General features: G+C 45.1%; 1 protein-coding gene across 2 annotated transcripts in view; it reads right to left on the bottom strand.

The window, feature by feature from the left end:
* The window catches only part of LOXHD1 (lipoxygenase homology PLAT domains 1), a 198,251-nt gene that overhangs the window by 142,996 nt on the left and 34,420 nt on the right, over positions 1-20,835 (bottom strand). For both annotated transcript variants that reach the window (XM_040264546.1, XM_040264547.1), the window contains exons 5-6: positions 14,891-14,989; positions 8,157-8,305 (exon numbers count right to left, since the gene is read on the bottom strand). In XM_040264546.1, the coding sequence (XP_040120480.1) occupies positions 8,157-8,305; positions 14,891-14,989 (248 nt within the window). The remainder of the gene's footprint in view (positions 1-8,156; positions 8,306-14,890; positions 14,990-20,835) is intronic.

Genomic DNA, 20,835 nt, shown 5'->3' with positions numbered 1-20,835 from the left:
CTTATCTCTTCTTGCTATTCTTTGGAACTCTGCATTCAGATGCTTATATCTTTCCTTTTCTCCTTCGCTTTTCGCCTCTCTTCTTTTCACAGCTATTTGTAAGCCCCCTCCAGACAGCCATTTTGCTTTTTTGCATTTCTTTTCCATGTCGATCATGAACTTTTCGGCTAACACAATATATTGAAAAATGTAGACAATTATTTAGTCTGCAGGATGAGGCTAGAGGAAGCTGGCTCCCGGAGGGTAGAACATTTTGGAACATATCTGGTAGCAAGTGGTGAGCGTGGTGGGAAGGAGGAGAGAAGTGAGTTATAGAAGGAACTGATGCCAGCACTTCCACAGGAAGTCTGTCCCTAGGCAGGGTTGATGGTTCTCCCAAAGGCATTCTGGCCTCTACTGATAAGTGTCCTGTGGCCTGGGACCCATGATTCTGGTTGCTCAAGGGACATTACCGAGGGCCTCTCTGGGGAAGGACAAAGAGCTTTCCCACTTCAGTTCATGAGTTGCCCAGACATGCCTGGGTTTCATAACGTTCCTTTTAAGAATTCAAGACAAAAAAAAAAAAAGAATTCAAGACAGCTCAGGAGTGGTTTTTGCTAACAGAAATGGTGGTGCTCGCTCCAGACCTCTGTTGTTCTAGCAGAGACAATAGTAAAATAAGCCTGGAAAGATAGAAGCGACCTTACCATGAATGATATGGAAACACACACGTGGACTGTGTGTGAGAAACAGAAGCAATAGCCTAATGGCAAGCAAGAAGAATTATCTCCTGGAGGAAAATTCTCCACCTGCAGACAAGGCTACAGGCGGGGATGACCTTCCAAGAAGCTAGTGGGAAACCAGGGGTCATGAGCCTTGGGAGGCGAGATGGCAGCTAGAGAAAGGGGCCCACTCTGTCTTGCAAGAACAGGGACACAGCAGTTACAATGAGACCACCCATTACGAAAAGCCAGAAGAGGATAGTGCTAAGTCACTTCAGTCGTGTCTGACTCTGTGTGACCCTCCAGGCTCCTCTGTCCATAGGATTCTCTAGGCAAGAATACTGGGGTGGGTTGCCATGCCCTCCTCCAGGGGATCTTCCCAACTCAGGGTTTGAACCCACGTCTCTTACATCTCTTGCATTAGCAGGCAGGTTCTTTACCACTAGAGCCACCTGGGAAGCCCCAAAGAGGATAAAAACGTGAAAGCCTGCAAGCGTAGTCACTCAGTTGTGTCTTACTCTTTGTGATCCCATGGACTGTAGCCCATCAGACTCCTCTGTCCATGGAATTCTCTAGGCAAGAATACTGAAATGGATTGCAATTCCCTTCTCCAGGGCATCTTTCCAACCCGGGGTTCAAACCTGGGTCTCCCGCATTGCAGACAGATTTTTTACCATCTGAGCCACAAAGGAAGCAAAGAGGATAAACCACCCACAAAAAGGGGGAGCCAAAGATGAAGCTGACAAGCAGGGTTTCTTTCTTTCTGGATCTTTCCAGACAGTTCACAGACACTCCTACACGACCCAGGGCCTGGGGGCCTGATTTCCTCCTGCATGGGTCAGACATGTCAGTGTGACCACGTGGAGCTGGTCTTAGAGTCAGCACATTGTAGATGGATGTAGAGAGTCACCCGTGACCTACAGTAGCCCTCCCTCCTTGACGGGGGAATAACTTCCACCAACCTGACATAGCCTGGTTGGAGAAAAGGCCCGTTTCGGGCAGAAGAGACAAAATCTCCACAAGCAAGGCAATCCAGGGAAACCGAAGGGTCTTCTCCTTCCTGCACACATGCCAAGGTGCCTGAGATGCAGACAGGCTGGGTGATCCACAACGCTCCCTCTCTGCACCAATCGTGGAGCAGAAAATGACGCCAGACCTACCCGTGTTTCCAATCTTCCCTTTGAAAATGCATGTCTGTTATCCAGTCAAGGTGGCCCTCACTTGACTCATAAGCAACCATGCCGCATTCCAAGAACCACTATTTTTTCTTTTTGGTTGCACTGCATCTTAGCTGCAGCACTTGAGATCTTCATTTCCACACATGGACACTCTAGTCGTGGCGTGGAGGCTCTGGAGCACATGGCTCAGTTTCCCCAAGGTATGTGGGATCTTCGTTCCCCAAACAGGGATCAAACCTGCATCTTCTCCATTACAAGGCAGATTCTTAACCACTGGGCCACCAGAGCACTCCCCAAGAACCGCTATTGAACTGTGGTTTACATTTCTAATTCTTAGATCATAGGGCAAGGGACAGGTAGGTTTTGACACAGGAGAAAAAAATAAAGGTGAAGACTTTGGAGCTTACAAACCCACTTGGAAATAATTCTCAGCTTCCAGGGGTTAGTAGGGGAGACCTGGGCTCATGGAAGAAAGAGGGAATGGTCTATGAGGGAAATTGAAGCTCAGCAAAGGAAGAGGGGTTGGTGGCCTCCTGCTGCCCCCCGAGCTCTGAGCCTCATTCATCACACTGAAATACTGTGCCAGTTGCTATGTAACATGCCACAAACATGAGTGACTGCAGGTGACAGCATGTGAATGGTATGACCCCCAGTGCTCTCACCCCTTTCTCTGCATTTCACTCCTCTCTTCTGAGCCTGTCCACGTACCCACTCCTTCATTACTGCCCCAGGCTGCCTCACTCAATAAAGACCTTCAGTGGCTTCTTCTGATCATGCCCAGGGTGGTCCTGCCCTCAGTTACACCCTGACGTGCTTCCTCAGTTCTCTGAGCCCTGTGCCCTGGCCCTAAGTTATTCAGTATTCCAGTGCCACCTTCCAGCTGCCCCTCATCTGTCCTCCTCCTCCCTGCCCTACCTGGCAAAGCCCTGCCCGTGTTCCCGGCCCAGCTCCAACAGACCCTCCCTGGAACCTCCTCTGACACCCAGTCAGGTGCTGCTCACTCCAACATTTGTTTGTACCTCATGAAAGACACTTGCCTCATCCAGCTTTGTATTAAAGTTGGGGTGATTCTGTTTTCTGATTTATAAACCAGGACATTTGGATTGATCAACAGTTGTGGGACCCTTAGGACAGAATGTTCACTCACTGAAAGCTGGACTTTTCCTAAAGTTTTGGGATATAAGGTTACAGTAAGTAACCTGCCTTACAGTAAATAACCTACCTTACTGTAAGTATTCAGGAACTTGTCTTATCTCTTTTAGAGGCAGAACCATGTCCATTGTAACAGTCGTTCATAACATAGGGCCTAGGATGTAATAGTTACCCAGTAAATGTTTGTTGAATGTCAAGTATAAATTGGTGACATGAGGCCACGTCGAGTTTCTTGAGGTCCCTGAAATCTGCTCCATGGGTTTTCTAATGCATGGCACAGTGGAGAGAAGCCAGACTTGGAGTCCAGAGGACTGGGGACAGGTCCCAGCCCTGCCCCAAAGAGCTATAGGACCTCGGGCAAATCCTCTCCTGAAGCAGATGGGCCAAAGGCAAGGCCCACAGGCAGTGTGATGTTTCATCTTGTGACTCCTGTTCTTTGGAGCCGGTGGTTGAGTTGAACTGATCATCTGAATTAGTCACAACTGTTGGACTAAGCAGACGTGGGGACCCAAGCCATGAGCAAAGCCTGTGGGAGGGAGATGCCAGCCTCGGGGAAGGAATGGAGAACAGGGGGCTGAGGAACACACATGGACAACTGACTAACGAAGAAGAGGAGGGAGGCGACCTGTGAAGGCTGTCAGCTTTATCCTGCCAAGCCCCCGCGCAGAAACACCACAGGAGCGGTTGTCATGTGGTGTCCAAGGCAACCAACCAGGCCACCTCTAGAAGGGGGGCGCTTGCTGTAGAACTGTTGAACGTGGAAAGGCAGACAGTCTAACGGCACTTTAACTGGTGTCTCTGTGGAGGTGCGGTGAGGAAGGGCAGCATGGAGAGGCAGTCTCCATGGGGAGGCGGGAGGCTAGGGCTGGCCACGCTCTGTGTAGTCATAGTGATGAGAGGTCGCCTCTGGTTTCCAGGTTGCACTCACTCTACCTGGGACCTAAAATCCTCTTCTTCCTTCCTCACCAGAAGTCCTCCTTCAAGAAAATACCTAGCAAATCCAGGTGCTCTGACCTACAAAATACTAGAATTATTTTTATGCCTTATTCCCAAGGATTATTTCAGTTTGGCTTAAGTTAAAGGAACAGACTGTTAGGAGTTCTTCAGAAGCCAGTGAACATTTGGAGGCACACTCCCCTTGGGGACCTGCCTGCCAGGCCCTGAACTCACCCCTACACATAATGCTGGCCCCAAAGAGAATAACCAGTCTCACGCTGAAAGTAACCTGCTTGGCTTCTGTTTTAAAACAGTGTCTGAGTAGCAAACATAATGAAGAGAAAAATAAGCAAAGGAAGGAAGGAGAGAGGGAAGAAGGAAAAATCATTTTGAAGAATGAAAAGAGAAGCAGAAATCTGGAAAGGACTGAATAAAGGATACAGAAAAAGAATAAAGTATAATAAAAGGATAAAGGATTTAGAAAAAGAAGACAAGAAACTGCTTAATCACTCAGTTGTGTCTGACTCTTTGCGACCCCATGGACTGTAGCCTACCAGGCTCCTCTGTCCATGGGGATTCTCTGGGCAAGAATACTGGAGTGAGTTGCCATGCCCTCCTCCAGAGGATCTTCCCAAGCCAGGGATTGAACTCAGGTCTCCCGCATTGCAGGCGGATTCATTACCATCTGAGCCACCAGGGAAGCCCCACAAGAAACTGATTTGCTTAACAGAATGCAACAAAATACAGTCTTTATGAAATAAGAGTGAACATCTTTAAGGATAGGAGGGGCTGCAGCGAAAAGGCAGTAAGATGATATGAAAAGAGAACCAGATCACATGAGGAAACATATCAAGGAAAGCCAAACTGTACAGCAGCAAATTCATCAGTGTTCTTACAATTCTGCATGACCTTGAAGTATCTCCTAGGAATTCATTGTAGGAAGTAATCATAAATATGTATGCAGATAAGCTATGAGACTGTCTGTCATAGCACAGTTTATTTCCTCAATAAGTTTGAGGGAAAAGATTGAAATGTTCAACAAAGAGGAATTGGTTTAATACTTCATGGTATATCTGGGTAGTGAAGTATTATAGTCATTAAAAGCTGCATTGTGAAATATCAATATTATTCTATTTAAATAGCATGAGGAAATGTGTATATTACACTTGAAAATGAAGACAAAGCAGTTTGCAAGACATTGTGCTTATTATGACCCCATTATTTTAAATGACATATGTGTATTAATTCACAGAAAAATGCCTGGAGGATATATATGAAAACTTGAACACTGGTTACCTTTGGGTGGTAAAATTATGGTAGTTCAGATTATTTTATTTTTGCTTATTTTTATTTCCTAAACTTCTTACAATGATAATAAGGTGGGAGAGAATTTGATAAGTTCTTGTGGAGTGCAAAGAAAATAGAGATGAAAAGAATAAAAGGGAAGCTGAGAGCTTTTGAAAACAGAGTGGAGATCCAGTAAATGGATAATTGTTTCCTGAAGAAAAGATCAGAATAAAGCCATCCAAGCAAGAATCTAGTATATTTTCTGATCTCTTAGTATATTTACTAGATCTTTTATCTGAGCTATAAACAGACAAACAAAAAATATCCTAGGCATCATAGAAAAGTCTCATCATGTTACAGGGAAGTTAAAAAGAAGAGTCCCTGGTGCCTCAGACGATAAAGAGTCTGCCTGCAATGCGGGAGACTCAAGTTCGATCCCTGGGTCAGGAAGATCCCCTGGAGAAGGAAATAGCAACCCACTCCAGTATTCTTGCCTGGGAAATGCCACGGACAGAGGAGCCTGGCAGGCTACAGTCTATGGGGTCCCAAAGAGTCGGACGCAACTGAGTGACTTCACTTTTCTTTTAAAAACAAAGGAAGGAGGGAAGGAAGGAAGGGGAAGGGAGAGGGGGTAAGGGAAGATGAATGAACTAACAAAGACCTTACTCCTAGACATTATCTGGCAAGACTTTTAAATTATAAATAAAAAGAAAAAATCCTACAGCTGAAACAAAAACCCCTCAAAAGAGGCCGTCCAGGAAGAAACAAAAGTCTGTGCGGCTTCCATGTCAAATTTCAAAAGGTAACGGAACAAGATTTTCAGCATTTGAAAGGAAAAGTGTTCTTACCCTATATCTCGCACCTTGCCAAGCTTCCCTTTCCTTTAAGCACGAAGATGACAAAAGGACATGTTTCAGTGTGTGAACCACCTCCTTCACAAAGCTTCAGCAAGCACACGGGGTGAGGGTCCAGGTGACCAAGAAGGAACCTGACCTCATGAGGTACAGCTGCAACTACTATGTCAAGGTCACCCTCAGGCCCTCGGGTGCTCTCTGCAGCTCCCTCAGCTACTCCTGCGTTTTCACTTTGACAGTCTTCTTTCCCAGGATGAAGGGACTGGACTTCAAGGTGTCTTTCTGTGCCCCATTCTGGCTGAGGTCATAAAGCACATTGCCTCCTCTGTGCTGAGGCACACTTCTGCTTGGACATTGGCTCTCTAGGTTCTGGACTCCTGCCCCATTTCTTCTCCAATCCAAGAATCAGCTCCACGTAACCTCTGGGAACCCTATTCAGCATCAGGCTGGCTGCTGTTACAGCCAGGAAGCCCTCTCTTTCCAAAAAAACTTGGCCATTCCTTGCTTTGCTGATTCAGCACCTTGTCCCATGCCAAGAGCTGGGGAGGTGCCCTCAAGGAACTTTCAGGCTAGTTACGGAGATACATATGGCAGACACTCAAGGTTTCTTACTCAACACCCTTTCCAATCACCTTCTTAGCCTGCTTCTGCCATAACGACTGGAAAACCTACTTGAAGTCCCAATTTCCAGAACAGCTAGGGTGGCCCCACGACACAGGCAGAGGTTCCAAAGAGGGTTATGTTTCTCTCAAAACAAGGCAAGGCATGCCACAAAAAAAAAGTCCTTTCCCTTTGGTCTTCCCAGTTTTTCCTGCCTGGAACACAGATAAGATGCCTAGAGGTTCAACAGCCAACATGTGATCGTGAGACAAGTTGGAGAATGAAAGACTGTGCTGAGGATGGTGACTCAGCGAGACAGCAGGTCTCAGGAAGCTGCTGCACCAGCCCTGAGTTGGCCACATCTGGATTTCATGTGAGATGAGAAAAATACGCCCTTGATTGCACCTCAATTTCTGATCTTTGCAGTCAAGCACATTCCTAACTGCCACAGCACGGTATACAAAATTAAGGAGTAACAAAACCTCAACTATCAGACAGCCTCATTCTCAGTAGTCAGATTATTTTAAATCCAAGGGTGTTATGTTTTTAAGCAGTAAGACCTTTTCAAAATATTTTTCAAAATATGTTACACATCCATATTTTCCTATCGTTCTGGGATGAGCTGAGAGATGTGGATAGCCTCATGACTAAGGAAAACACACGCCAAGGCTAGTAGCCCATTTTCTAAATGACCTCAGACTTCCATGATCATTCAATATTCTTTTGACTTTTTCTGTCTTCTCTGACTTTCCATTACAGTTCTCAATAACCCCATCAATTTCAGTGTCTCTTTTTACTTCTAATTTTCTGCTGTATAGGTTTAAAATTATGGGTAGCAAGTTTGCTAGAAGGGATTATAAGCAAGCATTAGACTGAGTGAGATTCTGAGCAGTCTTGCCTTCAAAATCAGGGTAGGGCAAGGTAGTACCTGGGGCATAAGCTCTTCTTGTGAACTTTGAGCCAGATATATCTCAGCTTCTCAGAAGCCTTTTTGCTTTCTTCTTGACTCTTAACTTTGTCCTGGGTAGATGAAATTTTGAGGACCCGAGATCCAGAAGTTTGAGGTACAAAGCAATGACCCAAGATAAGTCACAAGGTAGCTTATGATTAAGGTGAAATGAATGCTATAAGTCAGCAGAGCTATAGACACTCTTGGGAGGGAGAGGTTCTGGTGGCCAGAGTCAGGGAAGGCTTAGTGACAGAGCCCTGCAGGAGGGAAGACCCTGGATGGATGCAGATGAGAGAAGCCATCCTTCTGGGAAGGCGATAGATAGCACAGGCAAGGCCTGGGAGGCTATGGGAAGAGCAGCATGGCTGACTAGGGGCTTAGGTAGAAGGGTGGAGGCTGATGGACCTAAAGAGGGAATCCAGGTCTGAGGTACAGCCTCTGAGGAGCCAGAACTCCCCCTTCCCAGGCCAAGGGACCACAGACAGGCAGCTGAACCCACCTTGGACAGGAACCAGCCCGCAGACGCCCCCTTGTTGTTGTGGCCAATGTTGATCTTCATGAGCTGCCCCAGGTCGGGGGCATCCAACATGAACTTGTCTTCAGCCCCCTTTTCAAAGTTGTCCTTTTCATTCTCCAGCCTACGCTCACCTGTATGCACAGACACACAAGACAGTTATTCATACAAAGGAGACCAGAGGAGGAGAGAGAACCGGCTCCAAACTTTAATGGGCCACCCACTGCAGAATGGTCTCAAAAGTCACCACGTGGGAGGCTGTGGTAGGGGACAGGCTGTATGTGGACACTCTGTACTTCCACCCGATTTGGCTGTGAACCTAAAACTACTCCAAAGAATAGAGTTTATTAATCTTTTTAAAAGGGTAGCTTCACCCCAAGACCTATCAGTTCAGTTCAGTTCAGTCGCTCAGTCGTGTCCAACTCTTTGCGACCCCATGAATCGCAGCACGCCAGGCCTCCCTGTCCATCACCAACTCCTGGAGTTCACTCAGACTCACATCCATTGAGTCAGTGATCCCATCCAGCCATCTCATCCTCTGTCGTCTCCTTCTCCTCCTGTCCCCAATCCCTCCCAGCATCAAAGTCTTTTCCAATGAGTCAACTCTTCGCATGAGTTGGCCAAAGTACTGGAGTTTCAGCTTTAGCATCATTCCTTCCAAAGAAATCCCAGGGCTGATCTCCTTTAGAATGGACTGGTTGGATCCCCTTGCAGTCCAAGGGACTCTCAAGAGTCTTCTCCAACACCACAGTTCAAATGCATCAATTCTTCAGCGCTCAGCCTTCTTCACAGTCCAACTCTCACATCCAAACATGACCACAGGAAATACCATAGCCTTGACTCATAGGCTTCTTAAATCCCTCCAGCTGCCAGTCAAGGCCAAGGCTCACGTTGTGTGTGGCCTATGCCCAGGACCCATAACTGGGTTTGAGTTCTGCCTTAGCTCAGGGTCCCCACCCTAGCAAACCCACTTGCACCCCAGTCCCTGGACCTGAGGCCCTGCCTTGCTTTACCTGAACAAGGAGCACACCCATGGTCACTGGTCTACAGGCCATGGCTGGGACCCTGACATCAGCCGGCAGGCTGCCTTAGGCTTGCCTCCTCTGGAAAACGGCTATGATAACTATCACCAAACTCTGTTGCATGTTTAAGTTTTTTTTTTTCCCCTCACTTACTCCCTTGTCACAGTCTAAGAGGGAAGTGTTATTAACTTTGTCTTGCAGCTGATGAAACTGAGACTTGGAGAAGTGAAACAACTTGCCAAAAGTCACACAGGTATTAAGCACATAGTTAGGGCTTGAGCCAACCTGTTCCTTCTAGTTTTCCATTTTCCATGATCACCTTCCCAAGTCTACCAGTCATGTTAACCCTTACCAGCCCATCTAAGCACCAGAGTTTTGCTTATCCATCCTGTTTTCTTTCTTTTCTAAAAGTTGATTCCTTAAATTTTTCTAAATTTTACATTGCCACAACTCACACATATAGAAAATATTAGACATCCATGTACCCCCCATTCAGATATAAGAGATGTGAAAGTGAAGTCACTCAGTCATGTCCGACTCTTTGTTACCCTGTGGACTGTAGCTCACCAGGGCTCCTCCATCCACAGGATTCTCCAGGCAAGAATACTGGAGTGGGGTTGCCATTTCCTTCTCCAGGGGATCTTCCTGACCCAGAGATCGAGCCCAGGTCTCCTTCACTGCAGGCAGACGCTTCAACCTCTGAACCACCAGGGAAGCCCATAAGAGGTATAACAGATATTAACATTTTGTTTAATTAACTTAGGCCTTTCTCTTTTTTAGAGGAAATTAAATATAACCGGTAGGTCTAAAGCCTCATAGTCCATCCCGTCACCTGCCACACCCTGCCACAAGCAAACACTATCATCAACTGGCATCCATTATTTTCGTGAATTTTTGTTTGTGCCTGTATGTATCCATAAAGAACATATACTATTTTTGCATGTTTTAGAATTTTACATAAATAACATCATAGTGAACATCGTTCTGTCTTAAGTTCCTTGTCTGTACTATGGGAATGATAGGGACTCCACCTCATAGGAGCTGTTTCAAGGATTAATTGAATGAATGTGCGCAAAGCCCTTAGGGTAGTACCCAGAGCGTGGTAGGTAGGTGCCATGTTACGGGCTGGGATTCCTACTGTTGCTCGTGTTACCATCACACACCCTTGTGCAACTTACTTTTCTTCAGTTAATATTACTCCTTTGAGATTATTCTGTTGATGCTAGTAACCAAATTCATCCAACTGCTGTATAACAGTCACTGAATGAAGAAAACACAATTATGTGTTCATTCTTTCACATTTGGGTTGTTTCTGTTTGATTGCTATTGTAAATAGCACTGAACTGGACTCTCTAGTACTGACCTTCTGCCGTACGTTTGTAAGAACTGATCTGACTGGACACCTATAGAGTTTCTGGATATTGAGATGTACTCATCTTTAGTGTATTAGCAATTGCAAAATCACCTTCAGAGATGGTTGTTTTACATCATTTACCACCAGCAGCCTTTGAGGGTTCCCATTCCCCATAATCATTGTTAACACATATATTTAAACTTCTGTTTCATGTGTGTACAATGGTGTCTTATTATGGTTTTAATTTACATTCCTTTGACTATTTGAAAAGACTGAAAGATGTTCATATATATACATATATTTTGAGATTGGTCCATATTATATTGGCCATGCAGGCTTTGCTTGTGCATAATTTTTCGGTTCATATACTTTATTATATTTTTCTATTGTCTTCCCTTTGTCTAGGTCTTTCCTTATCTTTGTCTTTGTCTTTCCTTCTTTCATACAGACTTTCTCTTGTTTTAATGGACTTTATCAATATTTCCCTTTGTTGTTTGTGCTCTTAGTGAATTGTTCAAGAAACTCTATCCTAAACTGAGATTTTTAAAAGACACACTCTTAAAGTTTCTTCTAAAAGTCATAGTTTGCTTTTTCACATTTAAATCTCTAGCCCATCTGGAACTTATTTTTGTGTGTGGTGAAAGGTAAAAAGATTGATTTTTATCTTTTCTCACATGGTTAGACAACTGTTTTAACACCAGCAATTGAATTTTTCATCCTTTCTGCTCAGATTTATAATGCCACTTTCTGTGTATTTCTAGACTCTTTATTCTATTGGTTTATTTGTTTATCCTTCTATACATATCACTGTTGTAGTTTTGGGGGATTTGAATATTTTAGTATTTGGAGGGTAAATATCCTCATATTATTAATTTGTCAATATTATTTTCATTATTCAAAATTGTCCTGGCAATACTTAGCCCTATGTGGAGGTGAATTTAATAGCAGCTTAAGCTGTGGAATATTGCCTTTTGGGAATTTGACTGAAACTGCATTGCATTCACAGAATAATGAGAAATTTGGACATTACTGAGTTTAAGTCTTTTCTCATCCACGAGCATAATATATTTTTCCATTTTTTAGGTATTCTTGCATGTTCTTAAGTAAAAATTTTTATTTTTTCCAGAGTTTTTTTAGATACCAAATGCTAGTATAAATCATATATTTTTAAATAATGTTTGCTTACTGTTTTATTAATATTTTTGTATTAATCATATCCAGCACCTTTATTAAAGCTTCTCATGGTTCTAATGATTTTTTCAATTCTCCTGGATTTTATAGATGATCATTCATTTTTTTGAAAATTAAATTTTGTTTCTAAATGGGGTAAAATGTTGGAGTTTCTTCTAATTTCATTGATTTATGATCAGAGAATATTGTCTCTATGTTATTGATTCATTTGCATTTGTTGTTATGTGATTGAAAAGAATGTGTATTCTCTACCCACTGGATTTAGGAATCTACATAGTTCTATTAGACCAAGGTTATTAACCATTGTTAAAATCTGCAACCATATAAATTTTTATCTATTTGACTTATCAATTACTGAGAGTGTTGTATTAAAATCTTCCACTATGGTTATGTACTTGTCAAGTTTCTCCAAGAATTCTATCACTTTTTGCTTCACATGTATTGAAAATATGTTGCTAAATCTATACAAGTTCAGAATTATCCTGTCTTCCAGGTTAATTGCTCTTTTTGTCATTCTGATACTTATTTCTAATGAAGCGTTTTGTCTGAAAGTTTAATTTGATGGATATTAATATAGCTGCACCAGCTTCTTTCCTGTAGACAATATGTTCCTGGTATACTTAATTTCATTTTACATATTCTCAGAAATTTATGTATCATATATTTAAGCTGGATTTTATTTCTTTTAATTTAATATGAGAACATTCATTCTTAGGTGGATGAATTAGCTTATTTCTATTTATTGTATTATTTACACATTTATCTTACTTTCTACTATTAGTATGCTTTTCCTTTCTTCATTTCCTGACTTCTATTGGATTGATTGAGTCTTTATCCCCTTTCATTTCCTCTCCTGGTTTAGAACTTATGCATTTCTCTTTGGGGTGCTTACTTTTACAATTTTAATCTGCATACTTGATGTATCAAAGTCTAAAGTTAATTATTCCCTGGGGTCAGCAAATGGACTGCAACCAAGTTATGTTTTAATTCTTATTATATCCTTTCTTTCTCAAATATCACTGTGTTTAGTGTTTAGGGTTCATATTTTCTCATATCCTGATAATAGTTATTAATATTATCATTTTGTACAGTAAACGCTTTCTTAAATTTGTTACATAATTATCATTGTTTGGCTCACCTTTATTTCTTGTATCTCACACATTTCTTCTGGGTACAATTTTCTTTTTCTTAAAGTATATTCTTCAGGAGTTTAAGCATGTGTCAATGAAAAACTCATGTTTAAGCATGTACCTTTGCGTGGGAAGTCTTATTTCTCTTTGTTTGCTTGGAAATCCATTAATTTTGCCCTCATTCTGAAATAGTTGAATATAGAATTCTAGGTTTGGCTACACCATACAGCTTGTGAGATTGTGGAATCTTAGCTCCCTGACCAGGGATTGAACCCAGGCCCTCAGCAGTAAGGGCATGGAGTCCTAGCTACTGGAACCCAGGAAATTCCCAGAGGATTGAAAATATTATCCCATGAACTTATATCCTCTATAGGCTGCTGCTAAGAATTTGCTCTCAATCTAATTGTTGCTACAGAAGATAAGCCACCAAGTCTGGCTACTTCTAAGATCTTTCTCTTGGCCTTTGGTGTCACTACAATGTATCTAAATGAAGGTCTGTTCTTGTTTATTCTGGTCAATGTCTTCTGTTACTTTAATCTGAAGATTCATATCTTTGCTTAATTCTGAAAAAAATGTGATCAACCATTATCTCCTCAAATATTTCCTCTCGCCTGTTCTGTTTATTCTGTTTCCAAAACGCCTGTTCAACATACCAGGGCGTATTCCCTCCTCCACATCTCATGACCTCTTACTGGTATTTTTCAACCCTTTATGTTTCTGTCACATCCGCATATTTTGTTTGTTTAAGTTCACTAATTATCTATTCAACAATTTCTAATTGTGTTGTTTAACCCATCCACTAAGTGTTTGTATTTAGTAACTGTATTTTCAGTTCCTGTATTTCTGCTTCCTATATTTGTCATAGGGGGCTTCCCATGTGGCTCAATGTAAAGAGTCTGCCTGCCAATGCAAGACATACAGTCTACAGTCCATGGGATTGCAAGAGTCGGACAGGATTTAGCAACTAAAGCACTGGCATGGAACAAATTTTCTGTACCTGAAGGGGAGGGTTCCCAAATCACATGTGCAGTGTAAAATGACACCTCAAGCCCGTATGTATATAAGCCTAAAGTATCAATTCCCCAGCAATTGTTTTTTTAATCTAGAGTTCTTACAGAGATAAGTTTACTCTACTGAGGAGCAATTTTTTTTTCCTAGTCTATTTTTTCACCGAAGATATTCCTGTGAACTTCTAGGGATCCTGGCTTTTTTGTGTATTTTGCCTCATACAGAGCCAAAATATCATTTTCTGACCCCAAATGTGTATGGAAATTCATCCTATAGATTGTTGAACAGGAAGGTTTCCTTCTTCTAAGATTCAGAGCATCAGTTCATAGCTAATACTTTGGTTTTAAATTCTCTCATTTCTGACACCAGGAGACCTCTCTTTTTTTCTTAAAATTCCAGCAATGCATTTTAAATTGTTTAATAGATTATGTCCAAAATTCATGTCTCTGAAGCTTTTCTGACTCCTATAGTATCCCTTTAAATGGGCAGAAGCAGGAGCAAACCACCTGTCTCAGTAGTTCTACTGGCTGAACCTCCTTCCAACACCTACAGCTGAGTCTGTGCCCTCAGTTCCTGGTCCACCTATGAGGCCAAGAGCAATTTATCCCCCTGCCCCATTCTTGTCTGCCCCAAACTACTGCAGTGAGTCAGGCCATGCCCAGTCACATCCCCAAATATAATTCAAGATGGGCGTGGAGCTTAGGGAGATAGAGCAAGTGAGAATGAATCCCCTGGAAATGTGGAGCTCTGGTCTATTCTAGGATGCGGGATGATTTAAAATCAATTCAAAAGCCAAGCACAGCTTATTCTAAAAGCACATCGTTCACATAAACTTGATGCAATGGGCACCATGCTGCCCGAGGAAGGCTATGACAAAGCGCATCACAAGAAGAAGAGAGGGGCTCAAGAGAAGAGCCTAGAGGAGCCTGGAGTTGCCTTCCTCTGCCCGGAGGATGGGAAACAGCCCACTTAAGAAGTTCTGGGAATGGTCTGAGAAGAGTTTAGATCTATTACCTGTGTCTCCATACTCTCCAAAGATATTGATGAAGACGTCAGCATCAGTCCCCGCACCAATGACATCACCAGTGTACACTTTGACTTCATACTTGTTACCTGGAAATGAAGACAGAGAAAGTGTCAGCTCATTCAGGTCCTAAGGAGAGAAGAACACAGGCCTCAAAGTAGCTACCACGCCATCCACTCTTCTTTCCAGCAGCACATGAATTGTCACCGCTACTGTCAATAACTGAGCAAGACTCAAGTCACCTGACTTGGTTTCAAGAGGTCATTGCTGAACATTGCTGATTTGTGCATGAGAGCACAAATCAGAGGTAGAGGGGACTTCTGTTTTCATCTACTAACTTGTTGCCTTGGGATGCATGAATCAACCCCAATGCAACCAACCCACCAGCGTATCTCCCCTGGATACTGAAATGACTCCAGCTGGGCCCACTGCCTCTACACTATTTTTGCCAATCTGTTCTTTACACCACGTCACATTATAAAAATTCATTGGAGAAAACTGATTATGCAAATAAAAACCAAATTTATATATAAATTGTCAAGGCCATAACCAATGCAAAGACCAAAGGAACCAATAAGAGCCAGCAAATACACATTTTGACATTACTTCATTTAAAAACCTATATCTGCTTCCTGTATCTTGCTCCACTTATTGAACAGAAATCCATTCTCTGTAACCCCAAAATGCTTCCGTTTTGGCCATGGCCTCAAGAGGGGGTGGTGCTCAATGTCATGCCCAAACCTTCCCAACCAGATCTTGCCTTAGAGTGGGAGTGAAAGCCAAGAGTTGCTCTGCACTGCAAAAGGGAGATTCCTCTAGATTTTCCTTGTGGGCCAACAATTCTAAGGGCTGAGGCAACTTTTCCTTATCTTTCCCCTTGCTGCCATAGCTTTCTATTTTTTATGTTCCAGAATCTTTTTTTAGACATCTTATGCCCAATATATGGGTTTCCCAGTTGGCACTAGTGTAAAGAACCCACCTGCCAATGCAGGAAACATAAGAGACTTGGGTCCAATCCCTGGGTTGGAAAGATCCCCTGAAGGAGGGCACAGCAACCCACTCCAGTGTTCTTGCCTGGAAAATCCCATGGACAGAGGAGCCTGGCAGGCTGCAGTCCATAGGGTTGCAAAGAGTCAGACATTACTGAAGCAACTTAGCACATACACACGAACATGCCTAGTATATGAAGCCAATAAAAGGTATTTAGTTGAGGTCCAAATCCTGGCCCCTCTGCCTGGCTCCTCCCTAGACCTTCCTCAGTGTCTCGGGCCCCAGAGGTCTTTCTCCCTGTGTTCCTCGGCTCTGCCATGTAGTCGGGGTCGGCGGTTTTCCAGTTTCATCTCCTCCTTGTTCTGTTTGCTGTTTCCTGCAGATGAGACTTCTAAGTTCTTCAAGAACTGGGAGCAGGACTTCCTTGTCTCATATGGTTTCTCTCACAGTTCCTAGCACAGTGCTGGGCACATATGAGAGTCTCACTGAGCATATTGAAAAGCTAATTGAATTTCCTAAATCTCAAAAGTCTGGTGAAGTTGCTCAGGGCAAAGGACTGAGGTGTGGAGGTGAGAACAAAACCAGTTTTCTCCCTTTGCATCTTGAGGCCTGTCCAGTAGCACAGGGCTACCCTCTAAAGATGGCACAGTGCCAAATTCTGCGGGCGATCCGTGGAGGACTCCCCACCCACATAGTCCTGAGGGCTGACCTTTGACCGGCTGAGGACCTTGAGCTCAGAGGGAGCGATGTCTTCTTGTTTCCTCCTCAGTCTCTACTTGGTGAAACCCATCCAAGAGAGAGAAGAGCCTCCAGTCCTTATCCGCCCACGTAAGCTCCAGCAGGACAGGAGTTCTCAGAGTCCCACCCCCTCTTGCTTCACCGCAAAGATACTTCTGAGATGGAACACAGAGCCAGGCCTTCAGAAGCGTTCAGACAGGCAAACCCTGGCTCGGTGACTTGAAACTTGGGCCACACTGGGCTCCCTGGGGAGCCTGTTGACGTGGCTGCCTTCCAGGGACCCTTCATCATGTGGGTCATCAGCGGATCCTGCTCTTGGTCATCCTCCAAGGCCAGAGGCCTCCCTCAGGGGTGGTTCTTTCCTCCTCTGGCTGGTTGGGCCTCTGAGAGCCACTGGCTTTGATTCACATCCTTTCTCAAGTGCAATCAGGGCTCACAAAGAGACAAGACCCCTCTGCTGGGCTGGTGGTACCAAGATGGCATGGGGACAGAGAGAGGCTCTGAAGGCCTCTGCTGAGCATCAGAGGGGCAACAGGACCCCAAAGGGAACTGGGCACAGTGATGCAGAAGAAAGGACGAGGGGACTGGAGTATGTTTGTTGAAGGACTACAGACACTCTGAGTCATTCCAGAGGGTAGAATTTGAGTTAGTGGGATGAAAATAAAGAGGGATATTGTAGGTCACCAAAAGAAATGTTTTCTAGTATCTAGGGCTCTTCAACAAGGACTGGGATACCCTTGGGGGAAGTGAGTTCCCATCCCCAGAGACACCGAGGCGCTCACTCTGTGCCAAGCACATAGGTGGGGAGACATCTCACAGCCCCCAGCACGGTGCTGGACACATATGAGAGTCTCACTGAGTTTGTCAGGGACACTGGAGAAAATGGCAGAGGCAAGGGATGGAGAGCACTGAGGTCTCTGTGGTCTGCAAGTCCATGACGTTTGACCAGGAGGGGCAGCCTTGCTAACTGTGGAAGGAAGCCAGGAGGACAGGGAGGCATCTCAGAGGGTGGGAAAGGCAACCAGGGCCACAAAGATGAGGCTGGGGAATCAGGAGCCCACCAAGGGCTTAGGGAGCACACATCCTAGTTCTGGGAAAGCCCAGGGAAGCAGAGAACCAGGGCCAAAGTGAAGGAACAGGGGCGACAAGCCAAGGGTCAGGGACGAATAGGCCAGAGAACGCTTCCAGGCCTTTCCAAGTGAGGCAACCAGCAGCTGATGCCCAGGAGTCAGGAAGCCAGATGAACAGGATGCAGGGGGAAGTCAATTCTGAAACAAAGCTAGACTGTCCTAAACTCTGTGGGACTTTCTGCAGCAGGACAAGGCCCTGGGCCCCCATGTGCTGCTTGAATGGAGAGCATATGGCCTTTGATCACACTGAGGAGGGGCCAAGAACTGCCTTTTAAATCCATTGTTTAAAGGGCCCATAGACAGACAATGAAGTTTATTTTTTTACTGTTCTCTTTTTCCCATATTTCCTCTCCAGGCAGAACCCCATAGTATCTGATTAGCCATTTTCCAAGCAAAGCCCAGGGCCCAGCATCCATCCTGAATTGTAATAAAAGTATAAAAGCAGGGCTTCATTCCCTCACAGGTGGCAAATGGCCAGCACGGTACAGCAACGCTTCCTCTTGAGTGGCTACATGAGAGCCCCCCAACTTCCAGCAATCAGAGTTTCAACAAGCACAGACTTTCCATTCTGGTCATAGGTGGGTGTTTCAGCCATGGGGAAAGGGGGGAGAGCCAATTAAAAAAACCCCCGCCCCAGAGGCCAAGGGAGCAAGGCTGCCTGGAGAAAGAATGAGAAGAAAGGTGGAAAGAAGGGGCCAGAATGACCCAGCTTCTTGGACAAATAACACTAAACATTCACACAGGCCTTGCAATTCACAAGGCACTTGCCTGTCCTTGTGATCCATGCAAGGGCCACATGAGGTGGGCAGGTAGCGAGGACATTCCCCCTGACAGATGAGGAAATTGAGGCTCAGAGAGCAAGGACACACAGCTGCTAAATGTTGTCAACAAGGCTCAAACCAGGTCTCTTGTCTCCAAATCCAGAGCTGCATCCAGAATACTTCACGGGTTCTCATGCTCTTGACTAGGGGCTGGCAACATTTTTCTGTGAGTGCCTGATATTAAATATTCTTGGCCTTGCAGGCCTCTTGGTCTCTGTTGCAATTACCGAGCTCTGCTGCTGCAGCACCGAACAGCAGCCCACAATCCTATGTAAATGCTACATAAGCAAATGGGCCCAGCTGCGTTCCAAGGAAACTTTATTTATGGACATGGACATTTGAACTTTGCAGAACTTTCCTGTGTCGTGAAATACTCTTCTTGTTTTGATTTCCTCTCAATCCTCCAAATATGTAAATACCTTTCTAGGCTCACAGTTCACACAAAGACAGGTGACAGGCCAGGTGTGGCCATCCCCTGCTCTAAGTTTCTTGTGCACCATTCTGTGTGTTTCTGGACAGAGGGCTGCAGACCACTCTGCTCTCCGGGGCCTCGATGGGAGCAGTGCTACCTGGTGCAGGGAGTCAGTTACTTACAAGATGATCATAGCGCACCCTCACCACTAGCTTCCCTGGTGGCTCAGACAGTAAAAGCGTCTGCTTGCAATGTGGGAGACCCAGGTTCGATCCCTGGGTGGGGAAGATCCCCTGGAGAAGGAAATGGCAGCCCACTCCAGTACTCTTGCCTAGAAAATTCCATGGATGGAGGAGCCTGGCAGGCTGCAGCCCATGGGGTCGAAAAGAGTCAGACACGGCTGAGCGACTTGACTTTCACTTTCTCTGCTAGCTAAACAGTTTAGGGCTTTGAAGTTTGGGGGATGACTGCCTTTTCTCTGTCAGGGTGGGGAGTAAAAAGGACCATGAACGGTGCTCCGTTTTCCTCGCCCCTTACAGTGCTGTGTGACTGGGCTGAAGCTGCCATTCCTTTGAGTCCGATCAAGAAGAGGGGCTAGTCTAATCTGGGGATTCCTGAAGGTGGGGATGATGGCAGGTCCAGTTCTGCAAATTTCGGATGTGCCTTTCAGCTCACTGCCTGGTTGTGAACGAGCAGGGAGCAGAGATGGAAAGAAAGGGGAAGGTCAAGTTGGAGGAGGAGCTGGCAAGCTGAGTTCATTGCTCTTCCTGAGCAGCATGGGAGAAACGGGGACTAGAGATGGCCTGCCCCAGCCTTGGAGTTGGCTTGTGGCTTACCTGTTTGGCATATTGTCTGTTATAAAATTCTCCCTAGAACTATTTCTCTCTGACCTTTCAGCAGGGTTACCATTAGCCCACACAGTGCCTGTGTGCAAATGAGATAAAGGGAGCCCTTCCTCAAGACACTTGACTGCCATCTGTTGGATAACTGTCATAATAAATGCATAAATCTACAGTCCCCGTGCTATGATAGGGATCTCCTTACATAGTCGCACTGGAGCCATGTACAGTCTGCACACCTGAAACCAGGTAGTAGCCTCTTTCCCCCAAAGGTCAGCGTGAGCTCAAAGAGAACAGACTAATTGAAACATTGACCTGAAGAATACACCATAGCTACAGATCAAGGTGCTGATCCCATGGTGCCTTCCAAAGCCCAACTGCATTGAGTTGGGGTCTTGCACAGAGAATTTTATTTGTAGCTTAAAAGACAGATGGCTGCCTCAAGGTCACATCGTAGGGTCGTCTGTGACCTTCCTGCTTTGGGCTGCCTGCCCAGGGGATACACAAGTCCAGCCTGCCCCTTGCCCTTTTTTCCCCTTTGCACCCCATCCTGGCAGAGGCACAAAGCTGCTCCTTCCAAATAGGAAGTATGTGCCCTGCAGACCAGCCGGAAGCTGCGTGCGTGGGCTTCCAGAAAAGACAGGCGCTGGCAGGCCCCAGCTGCCTCCTGCACCGCCGGGTTTGCCAGCCGCCCCCGCAGCCTCCCCGGCCTGCCGTCTGGAACAGTCAGCACACAGGAGTGATGGGACACATCTCCCGAGAGCAATCCTGGGCGGCAGGAGGAGGAGGAACAGCCCTGAGGGGGCCGGAAGCCCCACATCCTGGTGCTGGGTGCACAGCTGAGCGGGTGAAGCTGCTCGTCATGTGCCCGACAGCAGAAGCCTAGCAAAAGACCCCATAAGGAAGCCTCTGTCCCGCTTGCCAAGGAAGAGGCCATCCCTCGCCCACGTGGTTTGAGCCTCGGAGAAGCTCACGTGGTCCAGGCTTTCTCAGGAAACAGAGAAT

The sequence above is a fragment of the Oryx dammah genome, unplaced genomic scaffold (assembly GCF_014754425.2).
Source record: "Oryx dammah isolate SB20612 unplaced genomic scaffold, SCBI_Odam_1.1 HiC_scaffold_22, whole genome shotgun sequence".
NCBI lineage: Eukaryota > Metazoa > Chordata > Mammalia > Artiodactyla > Bovidae > Oryx > Oryx dammah.
Note: the sequence above shows the minus strand (reverse complement) of the source record. Positions and strands in the feature narration are given on the sequence as shown.